General features: G+C 41.5%; 1 protein-coding gene across 1 annotated transcript in view; it reads left to right on the top strand.

Annotated features, from left to right (window-relative positions):
- The window catches only part of DCAF1 (DDB1 and CUL4 associated factor 1), a 54,681-nt gene that overhangs the window by 24,127 nt on the left and 11,572 nt on the right, over positions 1-18,982 (top strand). Inside the window, exons 6-18 of the mRNA XM_081106287.1 lie at positions 15-152; positions 1,824-2,336; positions 2,641-2,742; positions 3,945-4,103; positions 5,602-5,781; positions 6,265-6,474; positions 7,132-7,301; positions 10,511-10,635; positions 11,573-12,836; positions 13,351-13,549; positions 14,832-14,914; positions 15,951-16,035; positions 18,205-18,438. Coding sequence (XP_080962413.1) covers positions 15-152; positions 1,824-2,336; positions 2,641-2,742; positions 3,945-4,103; positions 5,602-5,781; positions 6,265-6,474; positions 7,132-7,301; positions 10,511-10,635; positions 11,573-12,836; positions 13,351-13,549; positions 14,832-14,914; positions 15,951-16,035; positions 18,205-18,438 — 3,462 coding nt within the window. The remainder of the gene's footprint in view (positions 1-14; positions 153-1,823; positions 2,337-2,640; positions 2,743-3,944; positions 4,104-5,601; positions 5,782-6,264; positions 6,475-7,131; positions 7,302-10,510; positions 10,636-11,572; positions 12,837-13,350; positions 13,550-14,831; positions 14,915-15,950; positions 16,036-18,204; positions 18,439-18,982) is intronic.

Consider the following 18,982-nt stretch of genomic DNA (forward strand, 5'->3'; position numbering starts at 1 on the left):
TTTCCTTACTATAGGAAGGAATTGTCGAAAATCTTTTTAAATGGGCCCGAGAGGCTGATCAGCCATTGAGGACGTATTCTACTGGACTATTAGGAGGTGCTATGGAAAATCAGGACATTGCTGCCAACTATAGGGATGAAAATTCACAGCTGGTAAGGACTATATTAAAATGAATTTTTGTATAAGATGGGAGAATAATCAAGTTTTTTCTTGCTACTTAAACTTGAATAGGTAGATCTTATTACCTTATACTGGAGTGTACCTGTAATTTCAGTATTTCCAGATTACTTTTCATAAGAGTTTTGATTTTACTTTTTTTTTAACTTGGAAATGCTGTTTTTCATCTTGTCAAGGATCATGATAGTTAATATACCAAATAAAAAATAGTACCATTTCCTTTCCTCTTTAACAGTGGGTTATGAAAATTTTAAAACATAGGACGAAATTGAAAGATTGAAAGAATTTTACAGTGAACAGATGTATATATACCACTTAAATTGTGAATATTTTACTATACTTATTTTATTACATATTCATCCATTATTGTTTTTTTAAATGCAGTTCAAACTAAATTGCCGGCATAATCCCTCTTTTTTTTTTTTTAAACATATTTTTATTGATGTCAGAGGGGAAGGGAGAGGGAGAGAGAGAAACATCAATGATGAGAGAGAATCATTGATCAGCTGCCTCCTGCACACCTGCTACAGGGGATTGAGCCCGCAACCCAGGCATATGCCCTTGGCCAGAATCAAACCCGCGACCCTTCAGTCGGCAGGCCGATGCTCTATCCACTGAGCCAAACTGGCTATGGTTCCCTCTTTTTCTTTTTTTTTTTTTTAAGATATTTTTTATTGATTTCAGAGAAGAAGGGAGAGGGAGAGAGGATAGAAACATCAATGATGAGAGAGAATCATTGATCGGCTGCCTCCTAATCGAGCCCACAGCCTGGGCATGTGCCCTTGACCGGAATCGAACCTGGGACCCTTCAGTCCGCAGGCCAGTGCTCTATCCACAGAGCCAAACCGACTAGGGCCCTCTCTCTTTTTATTTTTTTAATTTATTTTTAATTTTTTAATTTTTTTAAAATATACTTTATTGATTTTTTACAGAGAGAAAGGGAGAGAGAGAGTTAGAAACATCGATGAGAGAGAAACATCGATCAGCTGCCTCCTGCACATCTCCCACTGGGGATATGCCCGCAACCCAGGTACATGCCCTTGACCGGAATCGAACCTGGGACCTCTCAGTCCGCAGGCCGACGCTCTATCCACTGAGCCAAACCGGTTTCGGCCCTCTCTCTTTTTAAAACTAAGCACAATACCACATTGTAGGATTGGCTCCAAAAATAAATACTTAAAAGTAAAAATAAAAAATAAATGATGAACTTGAAAAACAGATTATGTAACCACGTATAATGTAGATGGCCATTTCTATAACTTATAACAGATACAAGTTTGAGAAACCACATTTAATTTTCAAAGACACTTAAAAGATTGTAAATACTGTATATTTTAGTGTCTGCCTCTTTTAGGTGTGTTGGTCCACCCAGTTCATCTTGATCCTGAGAGGTCAGTTGTGAATGATGTAGTTTATGTGCAGGTCTTCTGGTTTGAGTTCTCTGGGAAATTTTATGTTAGCTGTTGCTTATTTTATCAAACTGTAGGAATCAAGTCAACATATTTATTAAATCTTTACTGTTACCAGGCATTGGGATAAGTGCATCAGTATCTACTTCTCTGTAAGTGGGAATAAATATTTGTTGAGAATTATTTAAATTATGATGCAGAAGAGACAATCCCGTTTATTCCAATATCTGTTGATAGGTAGCAATTGTGCTTCGAAGACTTCGGGAGCTACAGCTTCAGGAAATGGCTTTGCGGCAAGAAAGCAAGCGTCCCAGCCCCCGAAAGCTCTCCTCTGAACCCCTTTTGCCTCTGGATGAAGAAGCGGTGGATATGGACTATGGCGACATGGCTGTAGATGTAGTGGATGGTGAACAAGAGGAAGCCTCTGGAGACATGGAGATCTCCTTTCATCTCGATTCAGGCCACAAGACCAGTAGCAGAATGAACTCAGCAACAAAACCTGAGGAAGGAGGACTGAGGAAAAACAAGTCAGCGAAGCAGGGTGACAGAGAGAGCTTTCGGAAAGCCAAGCAGAAGTTGGGTTTCTCATCATCGGAACCGGATCGCATATTTGTTGAGCTGTCTAATAGCAGCTGGTCAGAAATGTCCCCGTGGGTGATTGGCACCAATTACACCCTTTATCCTATGACTCCTGCTATTGAACAGCGACTTATTCTCCAGTATTTGACTCCTCTAGGAGAATACCAGGAGGTAAGCTTATTGGAAATAGTATGTTCCCCCTTTGGAGTTACTGTGCTTATTTCTGTGATATTTTATGGTAACATTTCTACAATGATGTGTTTTTACTCTAATACAAAAAAGTCTTTGCCCCAAACTGGCAAACTGTTATACAGGTTACTTCTGATAAGGCCTGTTTGATCAAAGTGTGTTGCTGTGTTTGTCTTCATAAAGGAGGTAGGGAAGAAGGGCCTTATTTCTTCTAACCTCAAAATGGAAGAGGAAATAGGTGGAAATAAAACCAAATGTTAAGACTTGTTCTTGGTCTTTATTTCAGTTACTCCCCATATTCATGCAGCTTGGGTCCCGGGAGCTGATGATGTTCTATATTGATCTGAAGCAGACCAATGATGTTCTGCTGACGTTTGAGGCGCTCAAGGTACAGTTCTTACGAGTATTTGGTGACTGAACATTTTATCGACATGGATGTGCCTATGTGTTTCGGTATATAGCATCTTTGGGTTTTCTCTTGCCAGAAATATCAAAATAAGAACAAACAAAAGTTCTTGTTTAGGTAGAAGAGATGGCTCTTACCAGGTGCCTCTTGTGGTAGTGACCTGAGAAAAACCACACGCAGTGGCCTAAGTGTTAGAGGGGAACAGTACCTGGTGTGGCTGCTTTTTGGGGTGGGAGTGTGGTAGAGGTTTGTGTAACACAAATGAGCATAGAGGAAGGGATTTGGATACTATAAGTCTGAGTCTGGGTGTTGGGAGAACTTCTGAACAGGGCACATATCTGTTGTTTATGCTACTGACTTTGGGGAGATCTGCACGAGTAACAATTCATGTAATTGTAAATCTGTGTTGTTTTATCTGTTTCTTGTGCCTGTGTCACCACCCAGAAGACATGTTGGAATGAGAAACGGGAGAGGGTGCTCTAGCTCTTCCAAGGCCCCTCCTCATTGGCCTGGATTCAGAGCCATTAAGCAGCCTGCTGCTTGCATTGCACTCCCTGCCCTTACAATTGCCGAGAAGATAGGGTCTACCCAGAGAGGCTAGTGGGAATTGAATAGGGAGTTAACAAAAGTTAAGATAAACTTTAAAAGTGTATTTAAAGTGCATTTTGGTTAGTTCTAAAAATTTACTAGTTAATTTGCTGAAGATTGTTCTTTGGAGAATATATTTAGGATCAGTGTAAATGAAATGACAAGACAAAAATGGAATCTTAGAGTGTTTTTTTATTTGTTTTTCGTAAGCACTATTTGTTTTACTTCTGTTAAGAGGATTCCCTGTATTTAGCAGCTTAATTTAATATTTTGGAATTGATCATGTGATCAGAGATTTTCAATCTTTTTCATCTCATGGCACTCATAACTAATTAACGGAATTTATGTGGCACACCAAAAAAATGTATTTTTTGCTGATCTGACAAAAAAAATAGGTATAATTTTGATTCATTCACATCAGATGGCTGCTGTTCTGTTGGCTGTTGTCATTTCTTTATTCGGTAATTTAAAGGAAAAGAGGTCAGTGTCCCTGGCTAAATAGTCAGGTATTGCATGTCTTAAAAATTCTTGTGGCACACGGGTTGAAAATTGCTGTTCTAGATAGTTCTATTGTAACATGTGTCGCCTTTGTTTAGCACCTAGCATCTCTCCTGCTCCATAACAAGTTTGCCACAGAATTTGTTGCACATGGTGGAGTACAGAAATTACTGGAAATTCCTCGCCCCTCTATGGCTGCAACTGGTGTATCCATGTGCTTGTATTACCTGTCCTACAACCAGGATGCCATGGAAAGAGTAAGTCCAAGTCATTCAGGTATATGGGAATGGGATGGGTGGGGGGACAGCCTAGCATATTTATAGAAAAACTTCTGAATAAGAAAAAAAAAAGTAAAATGTTTTTTTAAAAAATATATTTTATTGATTTTTTACAGAGAGGAAGGGAGAGGGATAGTTAGAAACATCGATGAGAGAGAAACATTGATCAGCTGCCTCCTGCACACCTCCTACTGGGGATGTGCCCGCAACCAAGGTACATGCCCTTGACCGGAATCGAACCTGGGACCCTTAAGTCCATAGGCTGACGCTCTATCCACTGAGCCAAACCAGTTAGGGCTATTTTGCATTTTTTAGTCAATTTATTTTAAAAGCAACAGGTGGTGCTTTGTGTGTGTTAACAAATAGTTTGTGGTGAAGATAGTAAAATCATTTTAGTTGTTCTCAGGGCTCCACAGGCACCCAGTCTAGTTCTTATGTTTTTCCAGTTCAGACTTTTTATTTACTGATTTTAAAAATGTGTAAGCTGCCTGACCAGTGTTGTTCACTGTTTGAGCGCCAACCTACTGGTATAAACCAGTAGGTTTGATTCCAGTTAGGGCACATGCCCAGGTTGCAGGCTCAGTCCCCAGTAGGGGGCGTGCAGGAGGCAGCCGATCGATGATTCTTTCTCATCATTGATGTTTCTATCTCTTCCTCTCTGAAATCAATTATATATATATATATATTAAAAGGTGTAAGTAGATCGGTAGATCGTATATTTAAAAGTAATGGGTCCCCAGACACCCTTGGGGGAATCTTATTTCTATACCTGGAACATTTTTTTAATATTTCATGTGATGTGGCTTTTTTGGTAGAGTGAAGTTGGTAAATTCTTTTGGGCCTATGTCTTTGTTCATCTTTGCATGTGTATTAATAAGGTAATGTTTTGATTTTAATGTTTTTTCCTCTTGAGATCAACATTATGCAAGGGTATGTAGTCTTTTGAGAATAGTAACCTAATATGTGTGCATATATAGAAAGCAATTATGGCTAAGATAGAAAGTACCAAGCAAACCTGGGCAATGCTTTAGAAATCCTTGTCTGCCCCACAGAATGTGTGTGAATGAGCCAGAGAGCGAATGGCTGCTCCACCTGTAGACTCAGTAGCAGAAGGCTCGGCCGCTTTTACGCCTGGGACAGCCCCTTACTCTCTGAGCCTCTCCCTCACCTGTTAAGTGGGAACCCTAATACCTGTGTAACAGCACTGTGAGCATTAAGGATGGACATATTTGCAAAATTTGGTAGTGAGTGCAAGTCGAATTTAAATAGTTACCTTAAATGTAGGTTGTTTTAAGGTTTGGACTAGATTGTTATAAAATTTCACTTGTAACTTAAGCTTTAAACTCAGAATGACTTGACCAGGTATGATCATTGTATTGTGCAGAAGTGTCTATTGACACTGGTGAATTTTTCATCTTTTTGCAAAGGTTCTTTTACCCTCAAAATTTAAAAATTGTTTTATTCTTATATTTTTCAGGTTTGCATGCACCCCCACAATGTTCTGTCTGACGTGGTGAACTACACCCTGTGGCTAATGGAATGTTCTCATGCCTCAGGATGCTGCCATGCTACCATGTTTTTCTCAATCTGTTTCTCCTTCCGGGCCGTGTTGGAACTCTTTGACCGCTATGACGGTCTTCGTCGACTGGTGAACTTGGTGAGGTTCTTCAGTGGTTTCTCTTTGCAAGAAGTAGGGGTCCTGCTGGTCTTGGCTGCCCTGCAGTGAGAGGAGGCTTACTGGAGGAAGTTTGCTATCTGTTTTTCTCCCTTCAGTCACAAGTTTCTCTTCCTCTTAAGTGTTTAGAGGACTCTGTGCCATTACAGACATGCATGAATTTAGTAATCTTACAGGGGGAATTGCAGTCAATAATCTCGATCTTTCTAAAAACAAAAGGCTTTGTGCCTGTATGTGTTTAAACAGGATTGAAGGCTAGGTAATCTTTCGATATGGGTTTACTGTTTTGCTTTCATATGGCCATTCTTAGCATGCATGGAAAGATGTGCAGTGTTAATTGGCAGTCTCGTTGAACATAAAAGTTTACTGAAATCTTTCCCCTTTTTTCTTCCTATTGGTTGTCTCCTCCCATTTACCCTCCCCCTCCCCCGCCTTTGTCTAATTCTTTTGCTTCTTTCTTAATAGATCAGTACTTTGGAGATTCTAAATTTGGAAGATCAGGGTGCACTTCTGAGTGATGATGAAATATTTGCTAGCCGCCAGACTGGGAAACATACCTGCATGGCCTTGCGCAAGTACTTTGAGGCTCACCTGGCCATTAAATTGGAACAAGTGAAGCAGTCACTTCAGAGGACTGAGGGTGGCATTCTTGTGCATCCGCAGCCCCCATACAAGGTGAGAGGGCCTTACTTGAAAGGAGCTGTTAATGCTCTATACCACTGGTGGGCCTGAAACTCACATTCACATCAGTGGAGGCTGCAGAATGTGTATTGTTGTATTATGCTTGTCCCTGTGGAGGCAGATTACCTGAAAATGGATGCAGCAGGTGGATTTCCAGTTGTGAGTTGCTACTTCTCTGGGATACTCATGAACTGAAGTGTGTAAAGGGCGGTCTTTTATGGAAAGTAGTACATGTCCTACTTCCTATGTGAAGTTTCTGAAAGGTGCACCTATAACTTCATTTCTCAGTCATTTTTGGACTTGCAATGTTTTGGGATGAAGATTAGTATTTGCATGTTTTAAAAATCACAAGTTGAAAAGAAACCCATTATTTTACATGCTGCTTTTTTTTCTTAAGCTGGGAAATAGATGCATGCACTAACAAATTGAACATTCTGTTACCTTTTTGGACAAAATGTACCATGAGTCCAGTTATAAATGAAAGGTTAAACATTCATTTTTTCACATGTGGCCTATAGACGGAAGGATTGTGGAAGTTGAAAGTTACTATTACTTAGCTTTATTGTTAAAACCCGTTGGCCATTGAGCTTCGCTGGAGAAGGTAGCAGGCAGATGATAGAGTTCTTTACTAATGTGTCTCTCTCCTTATAGGCGTGTTCGTATACTCATGAACAGATTGTGGAAATGATGGAGTTTTTGATAGAATATGGCCCAGCGCAGCTCTACTGGGAACCTGCTGAAGTCTTCCTCAAACTTTCTTGTGTCCAGCTCTTGTTGCAGCTTATCTCTATTGCCTGCAATTGGAAGACCTATTATGCCAGGTGGGACCAGAGGGAGGTTTCCAAGAAGATTAGCTTCTGCTTTCTGCTGAGGTTGATGTTGGTTTCACATAGTGTATGCTTAACAAATACTTGGTGAACAGAATTGAAATTTTGGGCTCAAAGCTGAGAAACTAGATTAAGCATGATGATACCTTTATTAATTTACAGACTATTCATTTATATTTATGGTCCTGGTGATTATAAATTCTGCACACAGGCAGGGGTCAACTTCTGTACTCTTGAGAGTTACATAATTTACATGGCGACAGCGCAGAGGTAGGGTGGAAATCCTGTCTGAGACGGGCCCAGTGTTCTTTGGTATTAGACTTTAGATGTCTCTGCTGCTTGACAGTCATATAGAATGTTTCTCTTATCTTCACATGAAAGTGTATTTTTTGCTTTTGATGTGATTTTCACAGTTCAGTTAAAAGCAGCCAGCGGAGCAGGATGAAGCTCTGAGAGGACTGCTGATTGAATCAGGAGGGTGGGTGGGTTTTATAGGATGAGGATGGAAAAGGAATTAAAACAATATTTTGGTAAAGATGGAGTCTGAAGAGAAAATAAAATAAAGTTTTTATATATAGTGGTTCTTCTAAAAAATATATTTTTATTGATTTCAGAGAGGAAGGGAGAGGGAGAATCATTGATCAGCTGCCTCCTCCACTCCCCCCCCCCACTGGGGATCGAGCCCACAACCAAGGCATGTGCCCTAGACTGGAATTGAACCTGGGACCCTTCAGTTCCCAGGCCGATGCTCTATCCACTGAGCCAAACCAGCTACAGCTCTGGATGGATGACTTTCCCCATCCATCCATTGCCATAAAGACCAGAGAGGCTATTTATGGTGCATATAGTTTGTTTGCTAAATCCCAGGATGTTAAATCCAGGGGATACTTTTGGAGCATCCAGTTTCATACTTTCTGATCTTAGGACCACTTTCCCATACTAAAAATTATTGCGAACTCCAAAGAGCTTTTGTTTTGTGTTATATCTGGTGATATTACCGTATTAGAAATTAAAACAGAAAATGTGAATATAATTATGAATTTATTTAAAAATAATATGAATCCATTGCATGTTAGTATTTTTTATGAAAAATTTCCAAAATAAAACCAAATGATTTCAGCAAGTTTTTAAAATGTCTGGCCTAATCTCTTATATTTGTTTTTATATTTAATCTTTTGTGACATCACACATGACACAGCCCCTGGATAGCTCCGTGAGATACCAAGAGTGGGACAGGAAACAGCATCTTACTATTACTATGAAAACAGCTTTCATATCACAGAACCTTCTGAGAGGGTCTCAGAGACCCCCAAAGGTTCCCCAACCACACTTTGAAAACAGCTGTTTTGGGGTATTAAAGTAGGTTATTATATTTACCTTGAGAATTTTGTTTAAAAGGTGATGAAAACTCAAAAGATAATGAGGAAGGTTATAAATACATTTTGGACTGGTAAAAACTTAGAGGGATTATTAAGAATATATAAATATGTTTGGAATATGTCCTTTAAAAGTTTTTTTAAACAAAATTAAATATTTGTTTTTGCTTAGAATATATAAAGTCTTACATAAAAGAAGGAAATTACTTTTAGCCACTGTTAATTTCTTTAGTCTTTCTAGAATGTATGAAAATGTATATAATTGAGGTTATAGTATTTAATCATATTCATCTTTTTTTTTTTTTTAAACTTTTTTTTTTTTTTTAAATATATTTTATTGATTTTTTACAGAGAGGAAGGGAGAGAGACAGAGAGTTAGAAACATCGATGAGAGAGAAACATCGATCAGCTGCCTCCTGCACATCTCCCACTGGGGACGTGCCCGCAACCCAGGTACATGCCCCTGACCGGAATCGAACCCGGGACCTTTCAGTCCGCAGGCCGACGCTCTATCCACTGAGCCAAACCGGTTTCGGCTTATATTCATCTTTTTTATGAAATACTTTAAAATATAGAAAGATATAGAGATGCTATGACTACTCCATACCCAGGGTTGGCATGTTGCTGTATGTGCTTCTCGGAGTTCTTTTGCATTTCCTGCCTCCCCAGAATGGCCAGTCTTCTGAACTTGGAGTGCGTTCTCCCATCCATGTGTCTATACTACATATTTGTGTGCACATGAACAATAATCTAGTCCTCTTTTGTATGTTTTTACATTATATCAATATCCTCTGCATCTTTTGCAGATTTTTTTCTCATGTTTTTGAGTTTTATATGTGTTAATATTTATTTGAACTCTTGTATTCCTATCTACAGTTTGTTCTATTGATGGACATTTAATGTTTGTTGTGGGTTTTTATTTTTTGCTTCCAAACGAGTGGTACCATAAAACTCTTTTTGGAGTCTTTAGCAAGTATGTCAAACTCGTGGCCAGTGAAATGAGGCATGCAGCCCGCCCCACCGTCCGCCAGTTTGACATACTTGCTAAAAGGATATGTATACAATTGTGTCTGCATTTCATCTTTATCCGTGTTGCCAAAGGGCCTGGAAAATGACCTATCATTGTCTTGTCCCATCGGCAGTATATGGAATTTTCATTTCTCTACCTTCTTGCCAGTACTTCGTATTGTCAGATTTTGTATCTAACATTTTCTGTTCATTAATGTTGAATTTTGAGCCCTTTCCCTTGTCCTTTAATAAGAGTTCTTTGAAAACAGTTGTCAATACCTGCAGAAAAGTTCATCATTTGAGTGTATCATAACTAACACATGTATTCCTATTGTTTAGGTAGGCTTTCTAATTCTTTTCTTATTCGTTTATATGATGTGATAATGGACATCTGAATACATAAATACTTGTTTGTATGTCTGATTATTTCCTTAGGACAGATTCCAAGAGGTGGAATTCCTGGGCCAAAGGTTAAGAACATTTTAAGAATCTTGTTTCATATTTCCAGATTTTCTAAAAAGAGTGTCCTAATTTCTCCCCCAACAAAAGTTTGAGAGCAGTAGTCTACATTGTCACCAGCATTGGAGATTATCCTTAGTTTGCAATCTTAGCAGTTTGATAAGTGAAAATGCCATCTCCATGTTTTTTGCAAGTAATGTCACAGTGACTTATAAATCATCTTGATGTTATGGTTAGGGACAGAGCCACACAGGTAGTGATTCCAATCCATTCTCTCTCTCTCTCTCCCCCTCTTTTTTTAACTGTTGTTTCTTGTGGCTGTATCCTATTTCTCTTTGACTAATTCTTCTTCCTGTCCAGGAATGACACTGTACGCTTTGCTTTGGATGTCCTGGCTATTCTTACTGTTGTGCCAAAAATCCAGCTCCAATTGGCAGAATCAGTGGATGTGCTAGATGAGGCTGGCTCCACCGTCTCCACTGTAGGTAGGTTGTACCTTGCCATTTTGTTACTGCTTGGTCTGGATTTGTTTTCCTTTGCTATTCTGTTTGTGGTTACTTAACTGACCTAAGTAGTAAGAAGATAGTGGGGGGGGGGGGGGACCTTGCCTGTCCCATCTAAGCCATGCCATACAGTTTCATATAATGGAGTCATGTTAGTGAACTTGTGTTCTGAGTGGTACAGGCATTTCTGCTGTAATAGTGTAAACCTTGTACTCTGTGGAGTCACATGCAGAAAATGAGGTGCATAGGAAAAATGGTTGGGGCAGATAGTCAAGAACTTAAGCAGCTTTGTAATTTAAGCCCTAATAAAAGTAGTAATCGGCAAGCCGCTCAGAATGGATAGAAGCTGTCACACACTACAAAAGGATTTACACTGTTTGAAAATGCTATACTCCATCAAGAGCAGGGCTGATGAGGGTTGCTGCTAAAGTGAGCATGGAGGTAGCATAACCAGCTGTGGGTCCTGGGGGGCACCTCTCTGGGGAGTGTGCAGGGCACAGCCACTTGTTTTTGACTTTTCTTCATGAATAGCAGAAAGGTTCCGCTGCCACGGGAGCAGCCAGGCTGAGGGTTTTTCTTTCCTGTTGAAGGTTTAATTTTGTCCCACTGGTTTTCATCTGCGTACCTAGGAAGAACTGCACATTAACCTTAGTGACCCTCACATAAGTATGGGCATCATTCTCCCATGTAACCATTGTACGTGAGGTATTGCATCATAAAGGTACATGATAGTACAAATGATTGTATTTTACACAGACAATTCCTTGTACATTTTTTTAAACAAGTGTGGTAGTTTTAAGTGGAACAAAATGAGTAAAACTTTCAATTTTATCTCTGAAACAACCATTGAAGTTGGCCATGAGTTTTGTGAGAAAGAATATAAAATGTATTGTTTCCTCCTTCCCTCCTTTCCTATTAGGTATCAGCATTATTTTGGGAGTGGCTGAGGGTGAGTTCTTTATCCATGATGCTGAGATTCAGAAGTCAGCTCTTCAAATTATTATCAACTGTGTGTGTGGCCCAGATAACCGAATTTCCAGTATTGGCAAGTTTATCTCTGGAACGCCTCGGAGGAAGCTGCCTCAGACTCCCAAAAGTAGCGAGCACACCCTGGCCAAGATGTGGAATGTGGTCCAGTCCAACAATGGCATCAAGGTGCTTTTGTCCTTACTGTCCATCAAGATGCCCATCACAGATGCAGACCAGATCCGGGCCCTGGCCTGCAAGGCCCTGGTGGGCCTGTCTCGAAGTAGCACCGTCCGGCAGATCATCAGCAAGCTGCCCCTCTTCAGCAGCTGCCAGATCCAGCAGCTGATGAAGGAACCTGTGCTGCAGGACAAGCGCAGTGACCACGTCAAGTTCTGCAAGTATGCCGCTGAGCTCATCGAGCGGGTGTCAGGGAAGCCCCTTCTCATAGGCACCGATGTGTCCCTGGCACGACTGCAGAAGGCAGATGTTGTTGCGCAGTCAAGGATCTCCTTCCCTGAGAAAGAGCTGCTTCTGTTGATACGAAACCATCTCATTTCTAAAGGACTTGGGGAGACAGCCACTGTGCTGACCAAAGAGGCTGACCTGCCCATGACTGCTGCCTCCCACTCTTCTGCCTTCACCCCAGTCGCTGCTGCTGCTTCTCCTGTCTCTCTCCCCCGGACCCCTCGCATCGCCAACGGCATTGCAACTCGACTGGGCAGCCATGTGGCTGTGGGTGCCACTGCCCCTCCTGCCCCCACTGCCCATCCTCAGCCACGGCCCCCCCAGGGCTCACTTGCTCTGCCTGGCCCATCTTACGCGGGCAACTCCCCTTTGATTGGTAGAATCAGCTTTATCAGAGAGAGACCATCACCCTGCAATGGCAGGAAAATCCGAGTGTTGCGGCAAAAGTCGGACCATGGCGCCTACAGCCAAAGCCCAGCCATAAAAAAGCAGTTGGACAGGCATCTTCCTTCCCCACCTACGCTGGACAGTATCATCACAGAATATCTGAGAGAGCAGCATGCGCGCTGCAAGAACCCAGTTGCCACCTGCCCACCTTTCTCCCTCTTTACTCCTCACCAGTGTCCTGAGCCAAAACAGAGGCGGCAGGCGCCCATAAACTTTACCTCAAGGCTGAACCGCAGAGCATCGTTTCCAAAGTATGGCGGGGTGGATGGCGGGTGCTTCGATAGGCACCTTATCTTTAGCAGGTAAGGAGGCCCTATCAGCAGTGATTAGTCCAAAAAACCCTTTATTGGCCTGAAATACCAGAGATGGTCGCTTTACGTGACTAGATGAGCAATGTGACTGTACTCCCTTTTGTTAACGATGGGTTCCTTGTGTGACTGTTCAACATATTGATTGAATACTATGTGTTCTTACTACAACTAGTATGTTTTCTAGAGCCTATGGGACCTGCTGTCTCTAGGATCCCCAGCTTATTACTGTGCTGGTCCAAGTGGTCTCTTTTGGTTCTTTACAAATCTTAGGTAAAGGTCACGGGGTTGCACGCCTTAGACATGGGAACTTTATTGTTTAAACTTGTGGATGGAGGTCCTTTTCTCTCATTTGAAGTGAAAATGAACTACTAAAGGTCATGTGATGTGTTGTGATGTATTTGTAACATAAAAGCTCTGTGTGTTTTTTCTTTCTTCCTTGTAGCAGAGTTTTCTTTTTCTGAGTCCTTGCACCTTCTTTGTCTCTGGTTCTCTTTCCTTGGCGTAGGTTCCGTCCTATCTCAGTGTTCCGGGAAGCCAATGAGGATGAGAGTGGCTTTACCTGCTGTGCATTCTCAGCCCGGGAGCGGTTCCTGATGCTTGGCACCTGCACTGGGCAGTTGAAGCTCTACAATGTGTTTAGTGGACAGGAGGAGGCCAGCTATAACTGTCACAACTCGGCCATCACACACCTTGAACCTTCCAGGGTAAGGGTCCCATCGTAGGTTGTTTGCAGTCATTCTCCTAAGATGGGTTGGTGAGCTTTGGCCCCATTGGCTGGCTGGCTGCCTGTATGTGTACATAAAGTTTTATTGGAACACGAGAGGCCCGGTGCACGAAATTCGTGCATGGGGCGGGGGTCCTCTCAACCCAGTTTGCACCCTCTCTAATCTGGGATCCCGTGGGGGATGTCCGATGGCTGGTTTAGGCCTGGTCGCCCCTAACTACTCTCCTGCTGGCCTGGTCGCCCCTTACTTGCCCCCCTGCCAACCTGGTTGCCCCCACTACCCTCCCGCCCCACCAGCCTGGTCGCCCCATGCAGCCTGCTGCTTCGTTGTTTGGTCGCCTCTAACTAAGCCCCCTGCCGGCTTGGTTGTCCCATGCAGCCTGTTTGGTCATCCACTCGGTTGCGATGGTCACTCAGGCTTTTATATATAGAGAGATAGATAGCCATGCTCATGTGTTTATGTATTGTTTGTGGCTGCTTCTGTGCTACAAAGGCAAAGTTGAATAGCTGCAACCACGTGGCCCACAGAGCAAGTATTTATCTGGCCTTTGAAGTAAAAGTTTGCCAACCTCTGTTCTAAGACCTGGAGATATATCTATTATCTATCCATGTATCTATCTACGATCTATCGATAAATATAAAAATATGTGTTTGTATATATCTGTACGTATTTTAATTTGCCTCAGTTGGAAACTGAGATTACCAACTGTGAACATAAAACTTTTTATGTCCGAAATCTCAAATTACTGTGAATTTTAGGAAAATAAGCATTATATGATTCCAGTGGGTCATAGTTTATTAGAACTATTTTGTGGATGGAATTGATACCTTTACTATTCCTAAAAGTCAGGACTATTAGGATGACAGAATAATTTTCCTGATTTTAGAGTAAAGGAGGCTTACCCTTTATTGAGTTTTCTCTTTGAAAAACCTTTAAGGGTCCTGGCTAGAAAGTGTAGCAAATGTTTTCAGTTCACTGATATTTCAAGGATGAGGAATATGGTCAAATATTAATAAATGAGGAACCATCTTGGTCTCTTTCCAAGTTTCCCCCCCTTACCTTAGCTGTTGTATTTTATATTACTAGCTCAGTAGGACTTAGTGTTATCTTAAATGCAGGTAACTTTTAGGATGCATGGACATATATTCTCACACTTTCAGACCACTTCTTGGCTCCTGGCGTTTTTCTTTATAATCCGTCTGTGTTGTTAAGATCGCGTTTAAAATGCTGCTGGCAGACAGTGAACCCCTTCTTCTTTCAGGACGGGTCCTTGCTGCTGACATCCGCCACGTGGAGCCAGCCGCTGTCTGCACTCTGGGGAATGAAGTCAGTGTTTGATATGAAGTATGTATCTACTTGTACAACCGAGTCTCTGTGTTTATAGTTTACCTATTTAAACCCCCTTCATCCGATTTTTAGAGCCTTTGGGAAAAGAGAAATGCTGTGAGTTATTGCTAGTTTCTCTCTTCCTCATCTGTGGCTCACGTTTAATAAGATAAGGTTTTAACTTTGTTAATTCCTAGATATGCTGACTAGGAATATACATTCCCATCACACAGCAGATCCTTCCCTGATCCAAAATGGCAGATCAACCCTAACCGGGTTGGCTCAGTGGATAGAGTGTTGGCTTGTGGGCTCAAGGGTCCCAGGTTTGATTCCGGTCAAGGGCATGTACCTTGCTTACGGGCACATCCCCAGTTGGGGGTGTGCAGGAGACGGCTGATTGATGTTTCTCTCTCATCGATGTTTCTAATTTTCTATCCCTCTCCCTTCCTCTCTGTAAAAAAGTTAATAAAATATATTCAAAACAAAACAAAACAAAAAAACAAAATGGCAGATCATTTATTTTCTCCCATTGACATGTGACAGCTGCACACTTTGCTGGGACATAGTTCAAAGGCACATGTGCCTTATTAGTCATTTCTTTTTTTGTTTTGTTTTTTTGTTAATCCTCACCCAAGGATATTTCTCCATTGATTTTTAGAAAAAGTGGAAGGGAGAGGGAGAGACAGAGAAACATTGATTGGTTATTTCCTGCACCCTGTCCGTCCAGGGACGGGGAACCTGCTGCTAAGGTACATGCCCTTGACCTGAATCGAACCCGGACCCTTCAGTCTGCGGGCCGGGGCTCTCTCCACTGAGCCAAACCGGCAGGGCTGTTAGCAAGTCCTTTAATCAACTAATTCCCATTGATGATTTTGCATCTGCTTGGATGAAGGGAATTTTCTTTGTAATGTTAAGTGTCTGATACTTTCCTCTCTGGGAGTGACAGTCTCCAGGTGAGTGTGCTTGGGCATGAGCCTGAGGATCACCTTTCTTTTCGGTCAGTTGAGTGATTATGTCCTGAGGCAGCCGCCTGAGTGCTTCTGTCTGTCCGCAGGCATTCCTTCACAGAAGATCACTACGTGGAGTTCAGTAAGCACTCCCAGGACCGCGTCATCGGCACGAAAGGAGACATCGCCCACGTAAGTCCTGAGCCCTCGGCTTTCACAGTTAGGCCTTTGCTTGCACTGAGGCTTCTGTATTGGGTGTGAGGACTTAAAGGGTCCTGGGCAACTAGCAGTTACTCCGCGAGTCTTTCTGGTTCGGGTCTGCAAGTGTCAGGAAGTAGGTAGTTCTGAGCTGTCCAGGCGAAATGTGAAGAGAATGAACAGGAACCTTATCTGGCAAGTTGAGAAGATGTCCTTAGTACAGCAGATACTTTAACCCATTGTACGCCATAAGCGCCAGTAGATGCAAGCTGCGGACCTTCTCCACATGCCACGTGTGTCTATAAAAAAATGTTTTCCCTAAGTGGCAGTTCTGACCAACTTTAAAGTCACTTTTTGTGAGAATTTTCAGCTAAAAATATTCAAGAACACCCGAATTGTGAGAAATGTATCTATAATATTCATTGAAAATTGATTTTTTAAATTAAAAATATCGTGGTGTGTGGGAATGGTTTCCGTTTTGGATACATGGTAGTTAACTGGTTAAAATACTAAGTTTTAGATGAAATAAAGTCCCAGCCTTTATGGGACTCACTGGGGAGACAGTAAATAAAGAAGCAAATAAGTGGTGTATCAGGTAGGTGTTGCTGAAGAACAGGAAGCAGGGTAAACGGTAGAGAGTGCTGGTTAGTGTGTGGAGTACTTGTGTTTACTCGTGGATAGCTGTTGTGCTTAAGCGGTGTCTTGAAGGAGGTGTGGGTGCCATGCAGATATCCAGTAAGGCAGCAGGAGACCCCAGGAAAAAGGTGTGCCCTGGAAGATAAGGGAAGACTTTTAAGAAAGGATGGATGGACTGGGTCAGAAACTGCTGACGAGTTCCATACGATGAGAATTGAGAGGTGACCTTTGATTTAACAACATGGAGGTCATTGTTAACTATGTCAGGAGCTAGTTCTCTGCAAGTTCCCATGGGATAGAAACCTGATTCGAGTGGGTTCATGAGAGAAGAGGAGAGAAGCAGATGGTACTGCGTATAGACAGGTCTTTTGAAGTGTTTTGCTGAAAACAAAGCAGAGAAGTGGGTAGTAGCTTGAGGTGAGGGATTTGGGGTGGTGAAGTATTTCTCCCAAACTTTTGAAAGTGTTAAAATATGTGGAAGAGTTGAAAGAATAGTACATATACCTGTCACCTAGATTCATCAGTTTAATAATTAGCCATATTTCTTTGTAAATGTATGTTTTTTTCTGAATCATTTGAAAGTAAGTTGCAAATATCATGATGTTTTATTCCTGTCTTACAGCATATAATAGTATATCCTAACAGTAAGGACATTCTTATATAGTTACACTCTGTTATCCAGGTTAAGAAAATTCATAGTAATTCCCAGATGTCATCCAAATATCCATTCCATACTCAGTTTTCCCGATTGTTCCTGATATGTTCAGTTTCAAATGTTTTTTTTTGGAACCAGGATCCAGCCAAGATTCACATGTTGCATTTGGTTGTTGTGTCTCACTAATGTTTTAAAGCCAAGAATCATTTCTCCAGTTTTCATGACATTGACTTTTGAAGAGATCAGGCTAGTTGTCTTGTCCCATGATCTGGATTTGTTCGTTTCCTGTGGTGTCTCCTTATTTGTTCCAATATTAGAGGAGGATTTTTTAAAAAAAGATTGAAAATATTATAGCATGTCTGTAAGCTGATGGGAAAGATCTGGTCTCTACATGGGCTGCACATTGTAGACTTGGAACTTTTAGTATTTAGGGCTAAAGTGTGTACATTGGGAGATTTTAAGGAGAAATGGGCACTTGATTAATAATGCCTTTTCCCAAGAAGTTACCCTTAAGATACTCTGTGGATAATTGCTGGTTAATCCATGTGGAGAATCTCTCAGTTTCAATCTTAGAAACACGCTCTGTTTCTCGAAAGGGGGTGGAGGAAGAAGGTGGTTTTCTCTTCCCTGTTGCAGTCACACTTCTCATTGTCCTCCCTGTGAGGACTCTTCAAACCTTGAATGGGAACCAAAGCACTTAAACTTGGCTATGATGGTTGTGGTCTTCCTGTTTTCCAGTTTTAATATCAGGGCTTTTGTAATTTTGGTGGGTTTTGGAAAGCATGGGAAAGATATTTTATACAACTTCTCTCTGAATTTGTCAACGAATGGATTGGTCTGATTTTTCTCTTCCCACCCCTTCTTCTCTAAAGATTTATGATATTCAGACTGGCAACAAGCTGTTGACTCTGTTTAACCCAGATCTTGCCAACAACTACAAGAGGAACTGTGCCACCTTTAATCCTACAGATGATCTGGTCTTAAATGATGGCGTCCTCTGGGATGTCCGCTCTGCGCAGGCCATCCACAAGTTTGACAAGTTCAACATGAACATCAGTGGTGTTTTCCATCCGAATGGGCTGGAGGTCATCATTAATACTGAGATTGTATCCTTTATACCCGGGTCTTACTTTCCACTTCTCTTTGTGATAGAGAGTACCTGTCAATACCTGTTGAAAGTATCTACACAGGTCACACTCTGGTGCCTCTGCTTTGGTTTGCAGTGCTAGTGCGTCTCCAGGGCACTCACGTCCCTGTTGGTAATTACCGGTGACTCTCACTAGCATGTTTGTGTTGTGAAAATTGACCAGATTGCTGCTTTTCGTTTTCCCAAGTATTGAAGTGACTTTTATCTATCGTCAGAAGGATTTACTTGTGCTCCATAGAAGTCAATTGGTAGGCGTAAGAGTAAAATGAAGTTCTATTGAGAGGAAGGGAACTCACGTAGCTTTTATGTATGTGAGGATACCGAAGGAGATTTTTAGGGACATTATGCTATAACATGCTTTTATTTTACCCTGATCTCATTGACTTCTAACCCATCAATACCAGCATGGGGGAGAGGTGCGGAGGGCGGGAAGCAGTATTTCAGAATTCCCACCAGGTTGTTAGATAAGAAGTTTTGTATAAAGTAGCTTTTCTTAAAAAAAT

Source organism: Myotis nattereri (assembly GCF_964212035.1).
Source record: "Myotis nattereri genome assembly, chromosome: 14".
Taxonomy (NCBI): domain Eukaryota; kingdom Metazoa; phylum Chordata; class Mammalia; order Chiroptera; family Vespertilionidae; genus Myotis; species Myotis nattereri.